Source organism: Ursus americanus, chromosome 12, assembly GCF_024610735.1.
Source record: "Ursus americanus isolate L20-20 chromosome 12, mUrsAme1.1.p, whole genome shotgun sequence".
NCBI lineage: Eukaryota > Metazoa > Chordata > Mammalia > Carnivora > Ursidae > Ursus > Ursus americanus.
In genome coordinates, this window is record NC_142138.1 from 37,548,459 (window position 1) to 37,572,851 (window position 24,393).

General features: G+C 41.5%; 1 protein-coding gene across 8 annotated transcripts in view; it reads right to left on the reverse strand.

The window, feature by feature from the left end:
• The window catches only part of MCOLN2 (mucolipin TRP cation channel 2), a 63,360-nt gene that overhangs the window by 33,152 nt on the left and 5,815 nt on the right, over window positions 1-24,393 (reverse strand). For 7 of the 8 annotated variants that reach the window (XR_015726281.1, XR_015726279.1, XR_015726282.1 and 4 more), the window contains exons 2-4: window positions 11,735-11,894; window positions 5,921-6,094; window positions 3,736-3,889 (exon numbers count right to left, since the gene is read on the reverse strand). Coding sequence is in view for 1 of the 8 variants with exons in the window: in XM_045801892.2 (XP_045657848.2) it covers window positions 3,736-3,889; window positions 5,921-6,094; window positions 11,735-11,894 (488 nt within the window). In the remaining 7 variants the exon portion in view is untranslated. Of the gene's footprint in view, window positions 1-3,735; window positions 3,890-5,920; window positions 6,095-11,734; window positions 11,895-21,401; window positions 21,622-24,393 lie in introns of those variants that run through there. The other variant, XR_015726283.1, reaches the window with a different exon arrangement.

Sequence of the window (24,393 nt, forward strand, 5' to 3'; positions counted from 1 at the left end):
CTTGAAAGTTCCAAATATCTTCCCACAAAATCCATATTCATTGTAACAAGACCTGTAACTTGACAGGCAAGAACTTGGAGATATCACCCTAACCACATAATCACAGCTAACATCACCAGTAATGGGAAAAAGAGACGTCATTTACCTCCTGAAATAATGTACCATTTGTGTGGTATTCCTGCCCCAAATGTATAACCTCGATCAAGTCATAAAGAAACCAAAAAACCCAAATGAGGCACATTCTACTCTTTTAAAATGTCAAGGTCAATGGAAAAAAAAAAAAGGCTAAGGAATTTTATTTTGCTCCAGATTAAAGGAGATTAAACTGACCTGACAACTAAATGCATTATGTGATCCACGACCCGGGCGGGGGGGGGGGGGGTGCCGGGGGGGGGGGTATGGGGAGGCAGTTTTCTTTCTCTATAAAGAACAGGACAATGGGTGAAATGTGAATAGGGTTTATAGATTACAGTACTGTATCCATGTTCCTTTGTGCTTTTGAGCACTGTATGGTGGTTATATAGGAGAATGTTCTTATTTGGGGGAAATGCACATTGAAGTATTTAGAGGTAAAGAGACATCGGGTCTGCATCTTATTCTCATACATTCAGGAGAAATATTTATACATTGGAAGAACGATAAAACAAATGTGGTAAAATGTTAGCCTTTTGGAAATCTAGATGAAGGGTACACAAGGAAATCTTGGTGCTATTTTGCAACTTTTCTGTTAAGTCTGATGCTCTTTCAAAACAAAAAAAAAATTAAATAAAGAGAAAAGAAAGAAATGTAGGTTTTATTCAAGTAAAAACAAATGATGAGCTGTAAACTATAAAAGAATAATTCTAAAAGCCTCACATGAAAATAGTCTCATCACTGTGCAGCTCAACACCTTGGCAGGAGAGCAAGGAGGTCTAGAAACGGTGAATGCCTCTCAAGGTCACAGAACCCTGACACAGAACAGGGGGGAAGCCAGCCTGGCTGACTCTTGCCCAGGCTGTGGCTGTCCCGTCCTGCTGCCTTTGAAATGGAAAAGTCAGGGCTAAGGCAGAGCCTACTGCCCAGGAGGTGCTCGAGAATCTTGGCAGACTTGAGGGCCCGATTCTTTAAGCACCGTCTCCCACTGGGCCTGGAGTAGCAATCACCTCCCATCACTAAACAGTACATGACCCTGGCTCAGCCACCTCGCCTGACTGAACACCAGTGTCCTCAGCTGTAAAGTAAAAGCCAAACTGATGATATTTAAGGTCCTTCCACCCCCACATTCTTATTTGAAGACAAAGTAAAAGAAAACATTTAAATTGATTTGAACAAGTGGCTAAATTCTGAGAAGAGAGGGCACATATTCAAAATCTATGTGCCACGTACTGTCCTGGGTCTCCTTCTCCTGTATTTCACTCTCTCTATTTCTTTTTTTCACTTTTAAATATCTCTAAAACAGATGAGTTTTAAACAATATTGACGGCATCTTAGATTCAGAGAAATACAACAGCATTGGTTAATTTTATACTTTATGTAAAATCCGCCTTATAAAAAGTCTATTTGGTTATTCAAGTTTTGTTACTGTAAGTACGGAGTTACACTTTCTCTAAATACACATTCAGGACTCTCTGAAGTCTGGCCGACCTTATGTTACAGTCATTGCTAATGAGGCCACCAAACACCCAGTGGCAATAAAACCTAAGAACCGAGTTCTGGTGTTTTTTAAGGATGGCAGGAGTCTTAAGTAAAACACCAAACCTCAAATAGAACAACCTGGTATTAGAGTAGCAGCCTCGTCACCCAAAGAATCTCATTTATAGGGCAGAATACTCCAGCAAATGAAATAACAAAGCTCTTACAGATAAAAGGAAGGTAGAGTTCACATGTTCTTAAAACACACGAAACGCTCGTAATGTCTCATGCTGAGAACATGTGGAAAGGAGAACAGAATTCAAAATCTGTCACAGAAAATCAAGTACTACTGTAGGAGAACGATAGCCATCTAAATGTTATAAAAACATTTTTTAAAACAGTATTTATAACAGTCCCCCCGGTGAGGCTACACTGTAAAGCTACATAGGTCTAGAGGCAGGAGAGCCCACAGCATGATTCACGGGAAACCTTTAGCCTGAACTACACAATCGGTCGGGCAACCAAACAGAGACCCACCGAGGAAGTGGGCATGGAGGGTGACCTCTGCATTTAACACACCAAAAGAGGACTCTCTTAGTAATAAAGATGATGCAAAATTCACAAATAGGTAATCTAGAACAGCTTCTGCTAGTTCACGTACATCAACTATAATGCCTTACTAATTCTCATTCCTATCATGTGCAGGCTTCCTCCAACATACCTGAGAAAAGAAAGTCTAAGATCCAGTATCAAGTATTCTAAGAATATTCTTTACATCTTTTGAATAGATATGCCAAAAGGTTCCCTTTGACGAACTCTATTTCATAAGGCAAAAATACAATTAACTTGCTAAAACAGTCTCTCTTAAAATAAAGTCAAATTAATAACCAACTTCTCTCAATTTGGTAAAAACTATTCTACATTCTGGTAGAAGGAAAACGAACAAGGACACCACTGCCCAGGAGTCAGCTAATAAATCCTGTTCTCTGGCATTGCCTATCCTACCTAGCCACTGACGCTGACTTTGGCCACATTTCTTTAAACTATTTTCCAAGAAAAATCAATTGAGGAGACCAACAGAAGAATCACTGGAAAATAGTTGTAAGATGCATCTAATTAAGAGGACAAGGGGCATTTCAAGGCTGTTGGCCACAGAACCAAGCTGCTGCCAGCTGGGTGATCTCTGAAAGCAGCCTGGGGCTCCTTGTGGTGCTGGTTTATGGGCTCCTTCTCCCAGAGTCAAGAGCATGGGGCACATTTATTCATGAAGAGATGCTCAACGGCAGCCTGCGGAAACAGACTCAGAACCTCTGTTTTACAGATGTGTTCTTTGATTCTTCTACCAAAGCGTCTTAAGATGGGATTATAGGAAGTATGGTCGAATGAACTCCGGGATGCTCTCTTCTAAATAAAACCATTCTACCTTTAAACTGCTCCTAGGACCCCCCCTCACTCCTGAACTGTTAGCTTCTTGAGGAGTCATGACTGATTAATCTTGGTAGTACATGACCCCAGTACATAAAACAGGAAGTGCTTTGGGCACGATAGCTTCTACTCCAGAGATGTGTTGAATGAATGGCAAAACTCCGGGAGCCTTAGGTCAACCACGTTGCACCTACATATAACGAGTTTTTAAATTCTTAACAGAGTGGCACAAAATAATTCTACCTGATTAGATATTAACTTTTTGCTAAGCAACCTCCTCAAAGAGAAAATGAGTTGCTAACCACAATTTGTCTTTGAAGAGCATTAATGTCGTTAACATATAATTGCCAAGAGCACCAAGCATTTTAACATACATTATTTCATTTAGACTCTTTTTTTTTTTTTCAAAAGCCTAAATGCCTCCTCATGGAGGGAAAAACCTCAACAAACAGGAAACACCTGTACATGTACCTCAACCCCCCTCCCCCACCAATCTTGAGTTGTACCAAGAAGTTCCACAAATGCTCCCCAGTCCTATCGCAGTGAGTCCTATCTCAGTTCCCTGGTATATTCAAGCCTCAACTAAGTCAGCTGTCACAAAAGCAACCTCGCTCCATTTGGGTTGTCAGCACACGAGGGGATGTCTGTTCTTACCACAGAAGATGATAAAGGCTATTAATGAAATTATCAGTGCGTTACCTATTTCAATGTCGCTGTCAATATTCAGTGTCTCATTAGAAGGAAACATGGTCCCTTTCTTGTAATGCTGCTTACAGACTTTTAAGCCAATTCTATTGTCTTCATTTTCTCCATAACCGAGGGTCCCCAGGGATATGTTCTTTAGATGATGATACTGTTAAACATAGTTAAATAAAAATAATATTAGCTTTTAAGAGTTTCATCAGAAGTTACAGCATATGGAATACACTTTTAGCTATTTTAAATAGTTTATATCAGATCCTTCAATAGAACTCCCCTGTGTAAAATACCACAAGGTAATTTTCTCATGGTTGGGCAGGAAACACACTGCCTCACGGAGCTCAGAGCTAAAGTAAACATGCTGCTGACAGACACTCCCACCTCCCTGACCGCCAAAGCAGAGGTGCTCTGACCTCACAGCAGACTACTGTCCCCTGCTCCAAGCCCCACCTTCCCAAGCCACACTGGCCTCCAGGCAGTTCCTGGCGCTTGCCAGGCACATTCCATGCTGTTCCCCCTGCCTGGAACCCCGTGTTATCCGTCTGCTAGGTTCACTCCTTCAGATCTTGAGTCAAATATTACCACTTAGTGAGACCTTCCCTTACCATCCAGTGCAAGTTGCAAACACCCATCCCCAGCACACAGGCTCCAGCAGGCACTGCCAATCTCCTCCCCTGCTTTATGTCACAGCAGCTTTCACCTTCTGACACCCCACTGAAGACCCAAGCCATCCACACCCCACATCTCACTTTAACATAACCGGCCTTAGCTTACATGAACTTACAGTAGCTCTCATTAACATGACTTTACCGTTCGCCTATCTGCACTAAGAGGGTTAAGAGGGCTTCACTAGCTCCCACCTTCATGAATATGACTTTATTATTCCAGAAAACTTTTCTTTTCTTTCTTTCTTTCTTTCTTTCTTTCTTTCTTTCTTTCTTTCTTTCTTTCTTTCTTTCTTTCTTTCAGAGAGAGAGGGTGGGGAGGCTGGTGAAATCAGACCCATCATGGAGCCCAACTGGGGCTGGATCTCAGGATCCTAAGATGAGATCATGACCTGAGCAGAAATCAAGGGTTGGACACTTAACCAACTGAGCCACCCAGGCGTTCCTATTCCAGAAAAGTTTTGCCCAGTAACGTAAGTTACAAATAACTCTATTGTTCATTTCAGGAACTTCCAGAACAACTCAATTAGACAGATAATTTGAAGATTTAGCCTAATAAATCCAAAACTCTTTGAAACCATGCCCCTCTCCCCACAAACCCTCACCTTCTTGTGTCCACCAATCCAAAGCTATTACATCATATCTTTACCCAATTCTAACTGAGCTCCCCTCACACTGAAAGACCCACCCTACATCAGACTTGAAAATCTGTATTTGGACTTTGCCCTCTTCACCCAAGGCACTAATGAGAATTATCAAGGGAGCATCTCCCTTACCTCTGTAAGCAATAAGCTCAGTTTTGCTTATCAACATGTTTTCTTGGTGGTGTTTTCAGGGAGCTAGCATTCAGTGCTATATATTTCACTTCTTTTCATTTGTCTGGTTCTCTTCTCTACAGTGAAGTTCTATAAGAATGGGGCTTTTGTCCATTTTATTCATGATGCATTCCCGGTGTCTAGAACAGTAACTTGTATATCATAGGCACCCAAATATTTATTGAATGAATGAGAAAAGAAAAAATAAGAATAACAATTTCTCTCCCCTAAGCGCTTTCTTCAGGCCTATCAATCTGGTTTCTCAATAACTGCTTAGATACAACTGCATATCCTACTCCATATTCTTAAGATTCAGCTAGGCTTTTTCAGGCTAAGACATCAAAATTGAGACTCTGGAATCTTAGATTTGGTATCTCATTCATCAAAACTTCTGAGATTATTTATAAATCCACTCTTGGCTATTTGAATTTGGGTAAAGTAATATCCCAAAAGTAGCAGGTGTAAAGGGATAAATAAAAAAAAAATACAAATCTTCAAGAAAAAAACTTAAATAGGCAAAATCTTTCATGTGGAAATGTAGCTAGAGAAAGAGCAATGAACATTTTTTGGCACACTGTGCAAAATTTAAATTAGAATAGTTTAATACATGCATATATATATATATATATTTTTTTTTTTTTTTGCTAAAACAACAAAGTATCGACATATTCTTAAAATGTAGGTCATTCACAACAAAACACTTGCCTGACTGATAGCAAAAAAGATGCTCTCATAGGCATCCTCCTGAGTATAGACACTGCAACTATAGTCATCTTCATCCGTGCCAGGATAGCCTTTTAAAAACAAGTGCTTAAAAGCAACAGAGTTCTCTTCTTTGAAAGCAACCACCATCTGGTTACTTAAACCAAAACGAACAAGCTAGAAAAGAAAATCAAATAAGAAGGTGTGAATTTTCCATTTACCAGGGCGGGCAAATGCATTCTTATTATCATCAACCCCCCCCCAAACGTCAGCAAGTGTTTACTAACCACATTAATGTCAAAATACAAGCATCAAAAAAGAATACCCTCATCAAACTACATCAGCAAGTCAAAACAGTAAAATTACAGGACATTACCACTCCCAGTGACTACCAACTTCGCTGGTCTTAAATGAAGGAGAAAAAGGAGAAATCCAAATCAGTGAAGTCAGAATCCATTTTTTGTATACGTGGGTTTCAAATTAATTGTTTTACAAATTGATGTACTCAATAAAGTAATGTCATTTTTTGTTGATTTAACATTTAGAAATTGTAATTATTTTTAAAAATCACAGCTATGTTTATATATAGCTTTTAAGAATGTTTTAGAAAAGTGGACTACATAATACTTACTCCAGCTAAGATGTAGGAGTTGTCAAAGGAATTCAGTGATCCCAGCTCCGCAAGAACTCTTATATAAGATCTACACCCAGGAGTTCCCGCTCCGAGATCTATAGCACCAAAGCACCAGGAAGAATAACAGGGCTTGCTTTACCCCTCTGAATTCAAACCCATCCACTGTCAGCAAGCTCCCCCTTTCTTGTGATAAAGTTCCTATTTATTCTCCCTTACACTGTATCCTAGCCCAAGGTTAGGCACTAAGGGCTCTCTTTACCAGGAGGGAATGTATTCTTCCTGCCCATCTTGGAACCCAATAAGTGGGGGAAATTAGCAGGCACTAAATGTGTACCCAAAAAAACCAGGAAATTATACACACAGCAACAATCTCTCTCTCTCTCTCATGCACATGCAATGACAGAAGGCAAGTCAAACCTTTATGAGCCCTGTCCCACACACCCTTCCCCATCTACCCACTTCACCTCCTCATCTGCTTTATAAGACAGTAAAAGTCCAAAAATTGTGCCCTAAATCTTCATCCCACTAAGTCTCCAAAGCAATTTGGGACTCTGTTTCTTCATGTGTGAAATCAGCAAGTCCGACTAGATGACTGTGGCATTTCTGCTATGTGCTGTCACTCCACGGTTGGATATGAGGCTGCACAGCACTGAATCAGACATCAACTAATGAACCTTTCAGATGAAACACATGGTAATCTGCATATGCAAATGTATATACTATTTTTTAGTGATTTATATTTTTTAGCTTTTAAGTTTTGTCTGACATCTTGAAAAGGCTGAATAATTAAAAATAATGGCTACCATTTTTCAGCAACTATTATACTCCAGGTGCTTACTGAACTGCATTATAAGCACGATCTCCGTTACTAACACAACTCAAAGGTGACGTCACTATGGTTAATCCCTACTTACACATGTGGTAACTGAGATATAGCCCCATTAAATTGCCGTAAATCACGTAACTAGAATGAAAGTCAGGTCTAACTCCAAAGTCACTCTATGGTATTATACAATTTCCCTCTGTCTTTGGGACTCTTCTTATAGAAAAGAATTTAGGTGCTAGCTTTTGAGAATTGCAACTACTGTTTGAGGACGTACTTAAACTGACACTCTTCAGCATCTGTGCCTCACCAGGTCACATTCCTCAAATACCAAGTCAAAGGATTGAGCAATTGTTAAAACCCAGCTTATCAGATAAGAAACCCCACAGCATCCAACCTGTGCTAGAAATCAAGCAACTGGAAGCTAAAGGTTCTTCCAAGCACATAACATCTGTCAGTGGTAGCTGTAGGAGATGCCAGAAAAGGTCATGTAGCCTTTTGGAAGCCAAAAGTAAACCAGGGAACCAATACACACATGATTGTTTCAAGGTTTTATTAAATACTGACACACAAATGAAAAAAAAAAAAAACTGGTATACATGCACATGAATTAAGTTCTTCAATCAAAGTCTGCTGAGTGCTTATTCTGTCCTGAGCTGGGATATGACGTGGGCAAGAGTACCAAGGACCGTGCCTAAAATTTACAATTTTTTAAAAAATTTAATTCTCCAACACCCTATGAGGGGGATATGACACTGGGCTCCACAAGGACAGGATTTCTCCCCCCTACTCAGGAACTGGAACAGTGCCCAGCACAGTGCCGGAGTCAAATACTGAACCCGCTGATGAATATAATCCCATTTCATACATGTGCAACTGAAGTCAGGGAACATATTCAGGTTGGAACAGCTAGAAAGTGTCAAAATGAGGTCCGTTAGGCTTACAGATCCCTTCTCTTGACCACCTGGCCACACTACCTCTCAAACAGATGCTGCAACTTAACTCTAGAAGCAAGGATATTCAACCCATCCCTCCCACACTCAGACTTGAGCTAAAAGAACCAAAACAAACCAAAACAAAAAAACACCAAAGAAGAAAAAATCTGAATGGGGAATGTATAACTTGACAGAGAAAGTAGCATACTATTTGCTGATATTTTAAGCCAGCACCTTATTGAAACTCAAAGCTCATCAACTCAACTTTGGGAATGAGAGAACATGAAAGTGTGATCTCTGCTTGGAACCACCCCCATCTGGCGTCAGGAACAAGAAATTTCCTCCGTTCCATTATTCCTAGAGCAAGCTAAGATCCACCTATATGGCCCAGCATCAGGTCAGGGTGGGATTTTCAAAGCATCTGTTAGTAGAGAAGAGAAACCCTCGGGAGGAGATCGTAAGTCCCCTTCCTGCTATGGCAGAATCAAACGTTCCCTGTGGAGCAAGAGTAAGATGATGGGGGTCAAATGGTTGACGGAAAAATGCACTCTTGCCCCACTAACTAGATCTTAAGATTTGCCAAGACTATGATATAAGACAGAAAAATAGTTACACACTAAGTGCAGCCTGGCAAAGATTGTGGAGGTAAGACCTAATTATGAAATCAGTGTAGGAGAAAATATTCTGTACCAGGTAAAAACAAGACACTGCTCTAATAATGGACAAAGACTATGGGAAGGAATGAGTGGAACTGGCAAAGGAATGTGGACACCTCTCTCAAGATTATAAATTACTGCAGAACGCAGGGTAGGAATGTCTTTTTTTTTTTAAAGTTTCCTCCTCATCAACCTTGATAAAATGCCACCCATCCCATTAGACTTGAAGAGGGAGTGCTAAGAGACAGAAAAAGAGAAGGAGGGACAAATGGGATCTGAAGGAAGGAAAGGTATTCAAGAAATCTGCTCCAATTAGATATCACCCACGTAGCAAAATTTAACTAGAATGGTCCTCTAGCAGGACAAGAGTTGAATCTCTCCCCAACTTTGTTAGGGGAGACAGGGTATACCCACACAAAAGGTAAATGATCGTTTCCCAGAAATAGTCTATTAAAAGCAAAAGCAGTGAGATAAATAACAGCAGGTATAAGTGTCTCCAGGAAAACCACGTGGTGACTGGTCAGGCAAGACTGGTGGGGGACTTCCAAGGGCACCTGCAAGATGACAGAGAAAAAGAATCACTCTGGACTTGATGGGACAGGGCAAGAAGAGAATCCCTGCGTGCATCCAGCTGGCTGGAGTTGGGGAGGAAACAGATGAAAACCCATTGGAAAGGCAAATCGAAGGAAATTGTGGAAATCTGAACTTCAAGCTACACAGTCAAGATTTTCTTCTGTGGGAAAATGGGTACCACACAAGATTCTGAGCAAGAGAGTGACCCAATGAAGGCATTCTAAAAAAATTTCGTTTTACGTTAGCATTTAATGCACTGGGGTGGGTGTGGACACGGAAGGTAGGCAGAAGACAAAGTCTGGAAGCAGGCTCGTTAACTTGGCTGTATTCTTAGACCGCAAACTGAGGACAGGACCCATGTCTGGAATAAAACCAATCTGAGAATAAGAACACAAACTCTCGAATCCGACGCTACCACTTACCAACTGAACGGCCATAAGCACATTACTTATTCTCTTGGGCCCCATCTCCTCATCCACAAGAAGGGCGCAATAACTGACCCTGCCTCACAGGGTTGCCATAAGGATGAAATGAATGAACACGCAGAAAGCTCCGCCATGTGTTAGGTTCCACCTCGTCAGCAGGGAGTATTCCCAGCAGGACACACAGCCCAGGAGGTGCTTCATATATATTTTAAATTAAGGAGATAAGAGTCTGTGCCAGAGAGAGGAGACAGCGTGTATGGCAAAGCATAAGTAGACACAGGGTTTTTTTTAAGATTTTTATTTATTTATTTGTCAGAGAGAGAGAGCGAGCGAGAGAGAACGAACAAGCAAGGGGGAGCTGAAGGCAGAGGGAGAAGCAGACTCCCCACTGAGCAGGGAGCCTGATGTGGGACTCGATTCCAGGGCCCTGGGATCACGACCTGAGCTGAAGGCAGACGCTTAAGTGACTGGGCCACCCAGGTGCCCCAAAGGAGACACGGTTTTGAAGGAAGAATCCATGAGATTTAGTAGACATCAGGACAAAGAAGGTAAGTCAAACATCGGGATGTTCTATGCCCAGATAAGGCAGAGTTTTAGTAACATTAATAGATGAAGAAGCTGAACTGAAAGCTGTTTCGGCCATAGAAGAAACTGGGAAACAATGAAAATTAACCAAATGAAAAGGGGGACATGACTTCTCTTCCTTCCAAGTAATACTAATAACGTACCTACTTTATAGGATGCCAAAATTAAAACTTCAAAACCAAGAATTAAAATGAGAAGATTTTTAAATGGAAAAAGCCAGGCATACGCACTTAACGGGGTCCCTGTATCTTAGCTTTGTCAGGTTCTTTTCAACTTTGTTGTTTCTTTTAGAGCAGCCTGGTTACCCTAAAACTTGGTACAGTGGAGAGCATGTCATACAATGAAACGACCTCTTTAGGATCACAGAATAGAGATGCAACTTCATTTACGACAGAACGCTCCTCTCATTCCTAAAACGATACGAAGGTATTTTTAGAAAGGTATTTTATTTTGTGTACCAGAATTAACCTCTTTACGAACATCTTTACATTGATAACAGGATGATTATTTGCCAAAGGAGCCAAATCCCCCAAACTGGTAGTGTTTTTAAAAGGGCATGCATTTCAAGTGTAGTTACCGAGCCTCCCTGAAATGAGTTCCAAACCATAGTTTCAAAAACTAGATGACAACTCTGAGGGCTATTGTGATCCTGGGGATAGTCTCAATAATACGAAATTCAACAAAAATCCCAATGTAGCCCTTGTATGCCCCTGACAGGCCCAAGGGTAAGTATTTACTCACCGACTGAGCTCCTGATGGAAGGCAAACAGAATTCTGTCTAGTCTCAAGTCAGAGCAGTCAAAACTGCAATTTCAAAAGTGTGTTTGAAAGCAGATGAGAAATTTTAAGCACACACTCACTTTGCATTGAGCAGCTTTGGCCAGTCTCTGCTTCATTCAGATGCAGAACTCCACCCCACCCCCCACATACTGATATACTATTATATAGACCTACTGTTTATCTCTGTTTACAGAACCTGTGGGAAGATGACCTCAGAATCCCTTACTAAAGCAAGGTCATTATGGAAACTGAACTTCAACCTACCATCTGCCATCCAGAGTCAACATAATTTTACAGTTTTATGAACTTGAGTGTGGACTTTTCGGAACAAAAGTCAAGGGCGAAACGCATGAAAACAGTTTCATCTTAGGATAAGGAAAAAAAAAAACCTGAAAATACGAATTACCTGTGTGGTGACCATGACGATCTTCAAAATCTGCAACCCCAGCTTCCACGGAATCTGGTGTCTGGCTCGGTATTTTTCACAAGGGTTCATGAAGTAAAACTTCAAGTCTTCCCTCAGACATTGTTCTTTCACCTCAGAATCAAGATGAGCCATTGCATTTCTGCCACAGAAGACCAATTTTTAAATAAACAGAACATCTTGTTCATCAGAAAGTTTCTGAGGGGCGCCTGGGCACCTCAATCCCTAAGTATCTGACTCTTGGTTTCAGCTCAGGTCATGATCTCAGGGTCATGAGATTGAGCCCTGTGTTGGGCTGCATGCTCAGCATGGAGTCTGCTTGAGATTCTCTCTCTCCCCTCCGCCCCTCTGCCCGCCCGCCCCCCCACCCCCGCTCATTCTCTCTCTCTCTCTCAAATAAATAAAATATTTTTTAAAAAAAGAAAGTTTCTGAATAATACTTTCTATTCACGTTCTTTACCTATTCTTACAAGCAAAATTCTCCCTTCAACCAGTGACCTCCTCTTCTCTTTAGAAAAACGAAAATTATTCAGGACCCTCTATCACTTGCCTTTCCACACAGTTATCCATCCTGTTCAAAATGGCCATTGTCAAAATTTCTAAGAATAGGATTTTATTTGCAAGACTCACCAATTCCTACATTTTAACATATAATATTCACCTGTCACTGGAATATTAACAAAAACTAGATGGGATACTTTCATGATACACCAGGTATGAAATCACAGAAATTGAGTATGGACTAATGGAATTAAATTGCTATGAAAATAGAGAATCTTTGTTCTATAATGTGGTACAGAATGATTATGCCCCTTTTTGGAAAATATAACAATGACAATAAGGTTCAAAAATTTAAATACCTTTGAAAAGTTAAAATTGTATTTATTTATGCCTAGTCAGATATTTATGTCACTTTACATTAGTAAAGTTTGTTTTTACTATTTTGACGGCTCTGGACTCAGGAACGGGCCTGTGACTCAAGCTAGCCCAAAAAGAACCAATGAGTTGTGGTTCTAAGACTGTGATTATATCTGATGGGAAAGATGTCCACTAAGCTGTCACAAAATTGGGGTGTGCAAAACAATCCACTGGCAGTATAGAAAGTATTACTACCTCTATTTTATCTTTTTTAGAAATTAATTTTATACTTTAATTTTTTAAGTAAACTCTATGCCCAACTGGGGGCTGGAACTCACTACCCCAAGATCAAGGGTCACATGATCTATCTACTGACTGAGCCAGCCAGGTGCTCCTATTTTATTCTTTATCTTAAAAACAAAAGAAACCTGAACTCTTCTAATAACTAATATAACATATAGAATAACAGTGGTATATAATCGCATATAATTTACAAGCAAATATATACACATTGAGAACATGTGCTTAGCTTTTATCATTGGATACATAATCAACAAAGTTTGGAGATCATAGACTTAAAGCAAAGGCTGTGAGTCTGGAGTTTGTAGAAGTCACCTTGCCATCACACAAGAGCATGCCAGAGAGGGGAGCTAACACAGAACAAACAAAAGATAGACACTAAGCCTAATGAAAATACCACCATCACTTCCTGGATCCAGCTGTGCCTGAAGCCACTCATCTCAAGACCTGCAATGTAAGCTAATAAAACTCTTCGGAGCTTATGCTAGTTTGAGTTAGTCTTGTGCTTCTTACAACAGTAAGTGTCTTAGTGGTAAATTTAAGGATTAAATTTTACTAAGTTCAGCCAATCATTCAAGGTACCCATTTCTAGGGAAGTTTTTATAATTGGGGGTCATTTGGGGGCATCTTTTCACCTGAAATATTGAAATGACCTATTTTTGTATTGACTTCAGATCTACATTATCTACCTCAACTAACAAGTTTTAAAGAAGACTAGAGAGGGGGTGCCTGGCTGGCTCTTCAGAAGAGCATGTGACACTTGATCTCAGAGTCATGAGTTCAAGCCCCATGTTGGATGTGGAGCCCATATACATACGTACATACATACATACACACATATGACAGAAAGAAAGAAAGAAAGAAAGAAAGAAAGAAAGAAAGAAAGAAAGAAAGAAAGAAAGAAAGAAAGAAAGAAAAAGACAGACTAAAAGGGAAAGAGCATCTTAAGGCTTATTTTAAGACTATTTAAGACTTATACTCAGTTAATAATTTTTTATCTTTAAATTGATTTTTAGATTTCCTATTCCCAGAATTAGTAGGCTAGGTTATTTAGAATTTTCCTGCTGGGTGGAAGGAAGGAAGGAAGGAAGGAAGGAAGGAAGGAAGGAAGGAAGGAAGGAAGGAAGGAAGGAAGGGAGAGAAAGGGGAGGAAGAGGAAGGTTAGAAAGAAAGGGAAGAAAGGAAAAGAAAAAGAAAAAAGACAGATGCTGGATAAAATGCATATTTGTTTCTGGGGGCAGGTAGAGGAAGTACTTGTAAGGACTGAGGGGTTAAACACAGACCAATAAGTCCTAGAGATCTAATGCACAATATAGTGAATATAGACAATATGTTATATTATAAACATCAAGCTTGCTAAGAGACTAGATCTTAATTATTCCCACCCGCAAAAAAGAAGTGACAATTCTATGAGGTGACAGAGGAGCTAACTATTGCTACAGTGGCCATCACATTACAATATATAAATGTATCAAATCAACACATTGTACACCCTAAATTTGTATAATGTTATACATCAAATATATTTCAATTAAAAAAAATAATAAAGATGTTTCTAAGAACACTTAAAAATTTAAGAGCAAGGAACTCCCAGCCTAGTCTTAGGGGGATCCTGGAGGAGTGGGGGCCCACTGCCATTCAGGCCCACTTAGGCTTCAGTGTGCAGCCCTGGGAAAGGGGAATGAGGGGGCCAGGACTCAAGGCCCAAAGCCCATCCAAGATCTGACAGGAGATCCTCTTCAATTTAGATGGGGGTCCCAAAGAGCCACCCTCTCAGAAAAGTACCTAGCATCAAAACAGCCTGTCCCCAAACTTAGAGGACTACAGAGAAGCCCAGAGTAGTTTCAAATCAAAGAAAAGAAAAAAGGCAATTTAAAAAATAGGCTCATCCTTAGAAATAATGCTCATGACACAGCCCTTTGAGCCTCGCACCTGGATGAGCCAGAGAACATCAGACCATGAACTTGCTTGGTTCTGGGGGCTCCAGACTGAGACTGCCCTGTCTTCTAGCAAACTCACACAGACCTCTCCAGAGGTTCATCCATGGACTTGGCCACTCTAACGAATAACTTGAAAAACACATTGACCAGATGGTCTCAAGATAAAACCAAGCGCCTGAGGAAACCAAGTAACATGAACAGTCTACTTAGAAACAGGGAGCAGAAACAGGGCCAAGTCTACAAGAATCCGACACGGGTTGGAAGACGATCATGGTCAGCATAGTAAAAGACAAGAACAGGTAAAAATATCTATAAGACCAATTTGGTAAAAACAAAAAATACTTTTAGAAATGAAAAATCAATGACCACATGAGTCTCATCTCAAAAGAATGTGGAGACCTTTCAAATGTGTTTGCCTGCATCCAGGCCGGTCAGCTCTGGATTGGATTGGACTGCCGTACCGTGCACTGTGCTGAGGCCGAGATGGGCGCTTGGGACTCTGAGCTGGAGAGCGCCCCTGAACAGCAGATGTTCGGCATCTGGTAGGAGAGAGACTTGTGCATGCACAGTCCCATGTTACCACCTAGCTCCGTGAATGCCGGACCTAGTGTGAAAAACACTGTGGAAACAGGCCCCTCTGACAGAGGGGAAATCCCATCATAACACACAGGGGGTGCGTGTCCTGAGGGCCCCTGACAAGGAGCACCAAGGGAGGCATTTCCCAGAAGAACGTGGTGTCTTAACTGTGCCTGAGAGCAACATCCACCGACATGAGACTTCAGACCCCTGAGAACATGCCAGAAGAAATCTTCATGGGCATGTTTGAGCAGTACTAAATTTAGAGTTGACCACCATCACTTTAGCGGATCCCTGTTGATAATGGAATCATCCTGATGATTCACGGTACTTTATCCCTTTAATAAAAGGAAAAAGACATCTGAAAAGTTGTGATAGAACCCTCAGAACATGGCATGGAAACTCCTGCCTTGGTTTCTAGTGTGAGAAACACCATAATGAAGAAAGAAGAGAGGGTGTTCTCGAAAACAGTGGTGTGAAACACGGGGCATTAGGCCAAATACTTAGTGAACACCTTGTGAGCCCAGCTCTGCCAGAGGCACTTTCCTGTCTTCCAGCTCAGTGCAGCGGAGAGGAGAGATATGAACACATGAGAGTAAAATAAAATGTTTTCCACGCTATAACTGAAATATGCATTGAGCACCCCAGGAACAGAGAGGACACTGCCCCAGCTGCTTCAGATGGCTTCAAATAATTCTTTCAGGTGCTAGTTTCTTTGGCTACTTGACCACTAAATGTTCAAAAAATGGCAACTGATGTTAACATTACTCTAAGAAACCTTATTAAGAAGATAATTCACAGGGACACCTGGGTGGCTTAGTTGGTTAAGCGTCTGCCATCAGCTCAGGTCATGATTTCAGGGTCCTGGGATCAAGTCCCACATTGGGCTCCTTGCTCCGTGGGGAAGTCTGCTTCTCCCTCTGCCTGCTGCTCGCCCTGCTTGTGCTGTCTCTCTAATAAATAAATAAAATCTTAAAAAAAAAAAAAGATAATTCACGCACGGGCGCGGACACACACACACACACACACACACACACACACAAAGTAAGAGATAACAAACATCAGGGTCACTTATTGCATTAAATTATTTACAGAACTCTATCCACCCAGAAGTTTTTCACTTATAGAGCAGCTGTAATACTTCTAGCATGGTGAAGGATAAACAGAAAAATGGAAAAGCCAGCACGAAAAACTCTCCCCTCAAGCATACAGGAGCCATCTGGTGAAATAAAGGGTAGTACTAGTCAAATGTAGAAATACAGAAAAAATTAATGTGAATAATAAAGGTTTGTGATAAGATGGCTCTTTTTAGTAAGTCCAGCTTCAGTTTGGAAATAACATCTGGGGGCACCTGGGTGGCTCAGTCGGTTGAGCGTTACGACTCTTGATTTCGGCTCCAGTCATGATCTCAGGGTTGTGAGATGGAGCCCTGTGTCGTGTTGGGCTCTGTGTTCAGCGGGGAGTCTGCCTGGGATTTTCTCTCTCTCTCACTCTCCCTCTGCCCCTCCCCCCTAAAATAAATAAATAAATCTTTACCGAAAAAATAACATCTAAAGTTTGGAAGAAAAGGTAATGATATTTTTGGTTCAAGAATTCTGGAATCTCAAGGATAACGTAAATGCTTGAGTTTTCTAAACTTTATTTCATGAGGGCTCTTTCTTGCCCTCTTCTTCCCAGTTTGTAGATCTGCCCTATCTCCCTGGTCGGTGAAGGGTAGTAAACACTCACATATAACTAGACATCTTTTTTTTTTTTTAAAGATTTTATTTATTTATGTGACAGACAGCCAGCGAGAGAGGGAACACAGCAGGGGGAGTGGGAGAGGAAGAAGCAGGCTCCCAGCGGGGGAGCCGGATGTGGGACTCGATCCCAGAACGCTGGGAACGCCGGGATCACGCCCTGAGCCAAAGGCAGACACTTAACGACTGCGCTACCCAGGCGCCCCGATAACTAGACATCTTATAATAAAAACACAACAGTACAAAACAAACAAATGGTGTAACGTGAAAAAGATGGAAAACTGAAAAAACCAGAGGCAAGACATGTGTCGTGTGATAACATGACTAAAACATCGCTGCATTTGACACGTATGCATCCAACACCCTCCCATGCTGAGCACCAGGCTGGGTGTTTGGTGTAGGAGGCTTGAAGCTTCCGTCACAACTTTACACGCAAGAATGAAGACAGCGGGAGAAGCACTGCAAGTTCTGCTACCCATGGTGAAAATCCCCAACAGGTTCAGAAAAGGACAGAGAGCGGTGAACTCATAACACAATTCGGGGGAAGAGAAACTGCACCATAAAAACAGTTAGGGAAGAGAAATCAACGACGGTCTAAATCAGACCCATCAACGGCAGCAGAGTCCTGAAACTGAAATTGCTCGAAATAAATAAGAACAATCATGACTCATGAATTATTTATGTTTCACTAAACTATAGGAAATGCATGATCTGGATTATATAAGCTTAATAAACAGCACTGTTAAAGACCAAAGTATCAGAGGGAAAAAGCACAGTACTGGTGAGCACAAAAACAAGATCTGGAATAGAATGGAAATTCACCCACGCGATGGGCTAAATAAAAGCTAGTGATGCTAGAATGGCCAAGTAAACAGGACTTGGGAAAGAAAGAAGCCCGAGCCTTCGTACTATGGGGAGAAGTCAGAGAGGAAGCACATCAAAGCTACTGTTATTACTCTTTCCTCAGATAATCAGGGCTGTGTAATGTCAGCTAATTTTAAGGCTATCGTGTGACCAAGAGCAATTCCAGCTCTAACATATCAATGACTAAGAAAGTCTATGGAAGCTTGAAGTTTTAAAAAATGCAAAAGAAAATGAGTTACCAGCAATTCTTAATCTCATGGGGCCATAACCCCCTATGAGAACTGGTGAAAGCTTTTGACCTTTGCCTCAGAAAAATGCACATACCAATTTCAATGATGGTACCTTGTTCCTATTAGCACAACTGGCTCAGCAAATAAGCTAACCAGCCCAGGCTGTTAGCTGTTCAGCTTGCATGACCCTTACCCTACTCAAAAAGAGGTAGGAAAGACTGTTTTCTACCATAGTGGCCTCCAAAGAGGGGTGCATACGCGCAAGGGGGAATTAAGACCATTCACTTGTATGTGGGAAGAAAGGGTTGGGGCTCCTAAACTGGACTAAGCTAGCAAAGACAGAAGTGAAGGTTTACAGGGTGTAATACAGGGATTATTATCTGTCATGCCGAAGCTGTCCTCACTTGGTCAGAAGGACAGATGCGTGGGACTCACGTAGGTATGCAATGCATCCTGGGGGAAGAAAGCGAGTTCCCAAAGTAAGGGCTTGATGGTGGTGGCCTCCCTGATTTTCAGCACTGTCTACCACTAAAGGCTTATGTGGGCCCATTTAAGCATGTTTGGAGTATACCATCCAGTTTAGCCCACCCTCACAAGGTGGGCAATGACATAAAGATTCTGGCAAAAAAACGAGACTGAACTGGAAAACTAATGAGAGCCTAAGTTAACATCAAGAAAATGGAAACACGAATACCCTCTTAGTGCAAGCTTTGTTTGCCATGAGTTTTAAAAAGATGAAAAGCAGATCTGATCTGAAAAGAAGCTGTAAAAAAAACAAAAACAAAACAGATTTATCAAGAAAACTCTTTAAGGGCGCCTGGGTGTCTCAGTCAGTTAAGCGTCTGCCTTTGGCTCAGGTCATGATCTCGGGGTTATGAAATCAAGCCCCACATCAGCCTCCACCCTGGGCTTAAGATTCTCTCTCTCCCGCTGCCCCTCCCCTCTCTTAAAAATGCTTATTTTACCTGTTTTATAGTATATATGATTCTACATACAATATACAAACATACATTCAGAGAGAGTGGACGTTCTTTTAATTGATGGGCTAAGTTATCTAAAATATTTGGGACCACTTGTCTAGTGTTTCAGAGCTCCAACCACACCTTGGATGTGGTGGTTCTTTTGTTATCCCTGCTGATATTAGAAACTCCTTAGCTTGGGAGAAACTGGTGTTTGTGCCCCTAGCTCCTGACAGACATCCCTGCTTCGGTATCTTGTATTGGTGCAGTGCTGCTAGAACCGAACGGGTTTCCTAATTCACAACTCTCTTGCTAGTCCCCGAGGATGACACAGCGGCAGCAGGGGAACCACGTCCCAAATCCACCCTTCCTGTACCCTTAGCACAGGGACCAATGAGTACCACCAGCCTTCCAGGAACCCACATCTGGGTAGCTCTGCATCATCTGGTCCCACCTACCCCCCCAAAAATGTCACCTTTTCTCCCCCAACTTAATAGTGTACATAATTTTAAAGGAACTGTAACAAACCCACCCTGGATTTTTGCTCTTTAGAGACAACTTCTCTCATGTTTCTCTTCAGTTATTTACTTTAATATCTCTCAATAATGTTATCCCACTATTTGTTCCTCTTTCAGATATTATCAATTTTTATCCTCCCATGGTAAAGATGACTTTAGCTCTTATATCTGCTTCCCACAAGAAAACATACATATTTTGCCTCCCCATTCACTGTCCCCATAAAATTTTAATAAAACTTTTGAATACATTAATATTTAGAATTTATAAAGTGAATGTGCAAATACTTTTCGTTGTTGAATCCCTAGTGCACTGTGATTTTTATATTGCTTGTTTGTTTCTAAGTAGGCTCCATGCCCAGCATGGGGTTTGGACTAACAACCCTGAGAATAAGAGTTGCATGCTCTACTCACTGAGCCAGCCAGGTGCCCCTCCCCACCATTTTTTATTCTTTCTTGTAAAAAGCAGGTGTTGGTTAATTGCCTTTTTCTGCATTTGCTTAGTTTTCAACATACCAACAAGGACTCTGCCACCAAACTGGCTGAATCTGCCAGCTTCCTTCAATTCAGTCAAACAAGTTGGGCAACTTGTCAATTTGTTTCTTCTCATTATTCCCAGACCCTCATCCTCCTGCTCCAATGTACAAGGCTTGCTTCCTAATTCTGATTCAGGGCCATCAATTTAGGAATTCCCTTCACCTCCTTCCCAAATTGGATTCCCCATTTCCTGGACTTCCTTTGTTCCCTCATTTTTATGGAGAGTATCTGTCAATCCCTTCCTGAGAAAGGAAGCCTGGAAGGTAAATTTTGAGACCTCCCTTGATAGACACTGCTAACTGCCTACCCAGTATCCATTCCTCCCTTCCACCTGATTTTGTTGAGGATAAGAAATATATTAATACCCAAGAATAGAATAATTCAATATAAGAGCTAGACAAAGACACAGGGCCACTGTTTGCCAACTTGGCCGCACACAGAGTCACCTGGGGCACTTGAAAATCACTGAAGCCCAGCTACCACCCACAGAGATTCTGGCCTAATTGATGTGGGTGCAGCCTGGGCATCGGGGCTTTCAAAAAGCTCCCCAGGTTTGAAATCCTCTACCTTAGAGATTACCCGTTCCCTCTCCTTATTTTATGAATGAGGCAACTAAGGGACCCTAAGTTGCAACCTGCCCCCAAAGAATCCAATTTACTGACTCCCTCCAGTATTCCCGGAATTAAATATTTCTTAAGGAGTCATGGTCTGTAAGATAGGAATGAAGAAAAAAAAAGCATTATGTTCAAATCAACTAGTATTTCAGATATAATTTCTCTTTTTTAGAAATGTGTGATATTTAGCAGACAATAGCATCCTAGTCCAAAATTCAGGAGACTTCTAAATGGTCATGTTATCAAAATGAGAAGGAAAAAACAAGTAAAGCCATCTGATGGAACAAATTCAACATTTACTTTGCTCAGGGTCTCTCTGGGCTTCAGATTCTCTAGAGCAAACCCCTGGTTTCCATTTGTTCTACCCCAGTGGTGAACCCTCTCCTGCTGCGGATTCCAGCTGTCACTTCTCAGGCTTAGGGGCTTGGCAACATTTGCTACAGCTGACCACAGCATCCCTGGGACAGCCTCTGTTCTCTGCTTCTAGGACACCCCACTCCCCTGGTTTTCCACCTACCTCACTGGGCATTTCCCAGTCTCCTTCGCAGGCTCTTCTTCCATCTGATTTCAGCTGCCAGAGTGCCTCACGACACAGCCCAGCACTCTTCCATCCTCCGTCCTCCCTTCTAGAAGACTTTGCCCAGTCCCGTGGCTTTAAATACTACCCACATGAATCTCTCTCTTGAACAGACTCCCTTATCCGACCTCTTCCTTGAAACTCTACCCACATGTCTAGATTTCTCAACCAACTCCCCACCCCTTTCTCCACCCATCTGCTCAATGCCGTGATCGCACACGCTTACCCAGATGTTGCAGCTGTAATCACTTCCCCTATCAGTGGTTCTCCCTTTGGCTACACAGTAGAAGCACCTGGGGACTTTGAAAAGGTTTCAGTGCCTGGCTTCCAGTCCTACACATTCTGATTTAATTGGGGCCCAGTTATGAGCTGAGCATCAGGATTTTTGATAAGCTTTTCAGGTGATTCTAATGGGCAGGAAAGTGAAGGAACTTGTGCTCCAGAGCCCTACTTTGACTCCGCCTTTTCCTCAATCCTCACACCCAACTGATCAAGTCTTCCTTCAAAGCATGTCATGGATTGGTCCCCATCTCTCCCTCTAACTGCCGCAGCCTCCCTGGTCCAAGCCCTGTCACCTCTCACTTGACAACTTCAACAGCCTCCCTCTTTCCCACATGGTAGCCAGAGGGGTAATGTTAAAAGCCCAAGTCAGATATCATTTCCCTGCTTAAAATTCCATAGTTGCTTTCCCTAGCTCTCAGACTAAAATCCAACTCCCCTAACATTGCTTAAAAATCTCCTGGGGCACCTGGGTGGCACAGCCATTAAGCGTCTGCCTTCTGCTCAGGGCGTGATCCCAGCGTTATGGGACCGAGCCCCACATCAGGCTCCTCTGCTATGAGCCTGCTTCTTCCTCTCCCACTCCCCCTGCTTGTGTTCCCTCTCTCGCTGGCTGTCTCTATCTCTGTTCAATAAATAAATAAAATCTTAAAAAAAAAAAATCTCCTGCCCACTCCTTCCCATACCCTACCCTTCCCCTTCCTCACTACCCCATGGCCGGCCTCCTTCCTGGAACAGTCCCTGATCTGGACATTGGCATTTGCTGTTTCACCTGTCCTTCTGCTATGCCCCCAGCTCTCTTCATGTCTGGCTCCAACTCGTCTTTCCCCACCGCCTCTCCCATCACTTAATTTCCTTTATAACTGAGATCACATTCTTTATTGGTCTTCCCTACAAGTGAACTTCATGGAGGCCCGGTCTTGCTCATCACTACATCCCCCAGCATACAGCAGAGCTCCTAACATGTAATAGGTGTTCAGTGAATATTTTGGGGGGAAGAAATGGGTCAATGAAGGAGACAACAACCCTGACAACATGAACATTTCCTTGGCCGGTACTTGATAAGATGAACTAATAATGATGCCAGCAACAGCAACAAATATAATAAAAACAATACAACAACAAGAATGCAAAGTCTAAAACACGGGTAGGAAAATTTGAATTAAAAATATACTGAAAAGGCTTGCTTGGCCAAGATACATTAGAGAGTTTTAGGTAATTTAGTTGCTTGGTTTGCTGATAGAAACCCTATTTTTGTTTTAATTAATATTCCTAAAGTCTTTCCAAAGAATGAATGACTCCATGAATTGTTATCATGAAAATTCCACAATCCACTGGGGAGAGAGAAAATGAGTGTCCTCCTTGAAACCAAACACAAAAGTAAAATTTAGATACATCTAAAAAAAAAATAAAATTGGTTGAAGCATAAAATAGAACTTTTTAAAATACGATTTGACATGCCTTTCTAAGGATGATGAAATTTAGAAGCCAGTGAAAAAGACCTTATGCACAAGATACACAGATCTTAATACAAACATCTACAATTCGAGAAGTTAAAAGACAGAATGGGGAAAAGGTCTGTGATATATTTAAATAGTTAGAAAAGTCTACCACCTATTATCTGTAGAGAGCTCTGAGTTATTAGTATGAAAAAGACAACCCAGAATATTAACAGGCCAAGGATCTGAACAGGACAGCGAACATTTAACAACAAAAAATGTACTAACAGCTAGACTGGTGAAAATCTATCTTAAGTTTTATTTATCAATAGTGAGACTAAAACTCTATTGATGGAAATGTAAATTTCTCAAGGGCACTTGGACTCAGTATCTAGGAGAGTAACTGTGATCTAGGAATCAACCTTCTATGGATTTATGCCACAAATGTTTAAAACTTTGTGAACCTCAAGATGTGTTTTCAAAGGGGGTGTGAGTTTTTCAGAACAAGCACCAGTCAGAAGGATGGCTACAAAAATGTTCATTGTAACCCTACTGGCAACTTTGTATTGGCCTAAAGATGTCTACGCATATTGTTAATTTTTTTTTAAAGTTACAAAATAAATAATTTGAGGTTCCATCTTTCCAATAATGTTGACATTTATATCTGTATGTAGACATCTTAAAGGTCTGGAAGTGCATAAACCAGAAAAAAGAAAACCAAAATTTGGTAATCTCTTGAAGTCGTGTTATATGTAATCTCAATTTTCTTCTTTAAATTTTCCACATTTCCTTGATTTTTGGTGACTGACATACAGATTCTTGAGTTATCATATGAGTTAAAATAAGCTATGTCAAAAAGGATCTAATAGGGGCGCCTGGGTGGCACAGCGGTTAAGCGTCTGCCTTCGGCTCAGGGCATGATCCCGGTGTTGTGGGATCCAGCCCCACATCAGGCTCCTCCGCTATGAGCCTGCTTCTTCCTCTCCCACTCCCCCTGCTGTGTTCCCTCTCTCACTGGCTGTCTCTATCTCTGTCGAATAAATAAATAAAATCTTTAAAAAAAAAAAAAAAGGATCTAATAATACATACCAGGTAATCCAGGATTTCCCTGCCCAACATTTGTGTAGGAGGGAGAAAGTGGGGAATTCATGCAGAGACTGAACTTCAGTGCTTCTATGGGGGGGGGGGGGTGTCACAGGGCAATCTGGCAGATG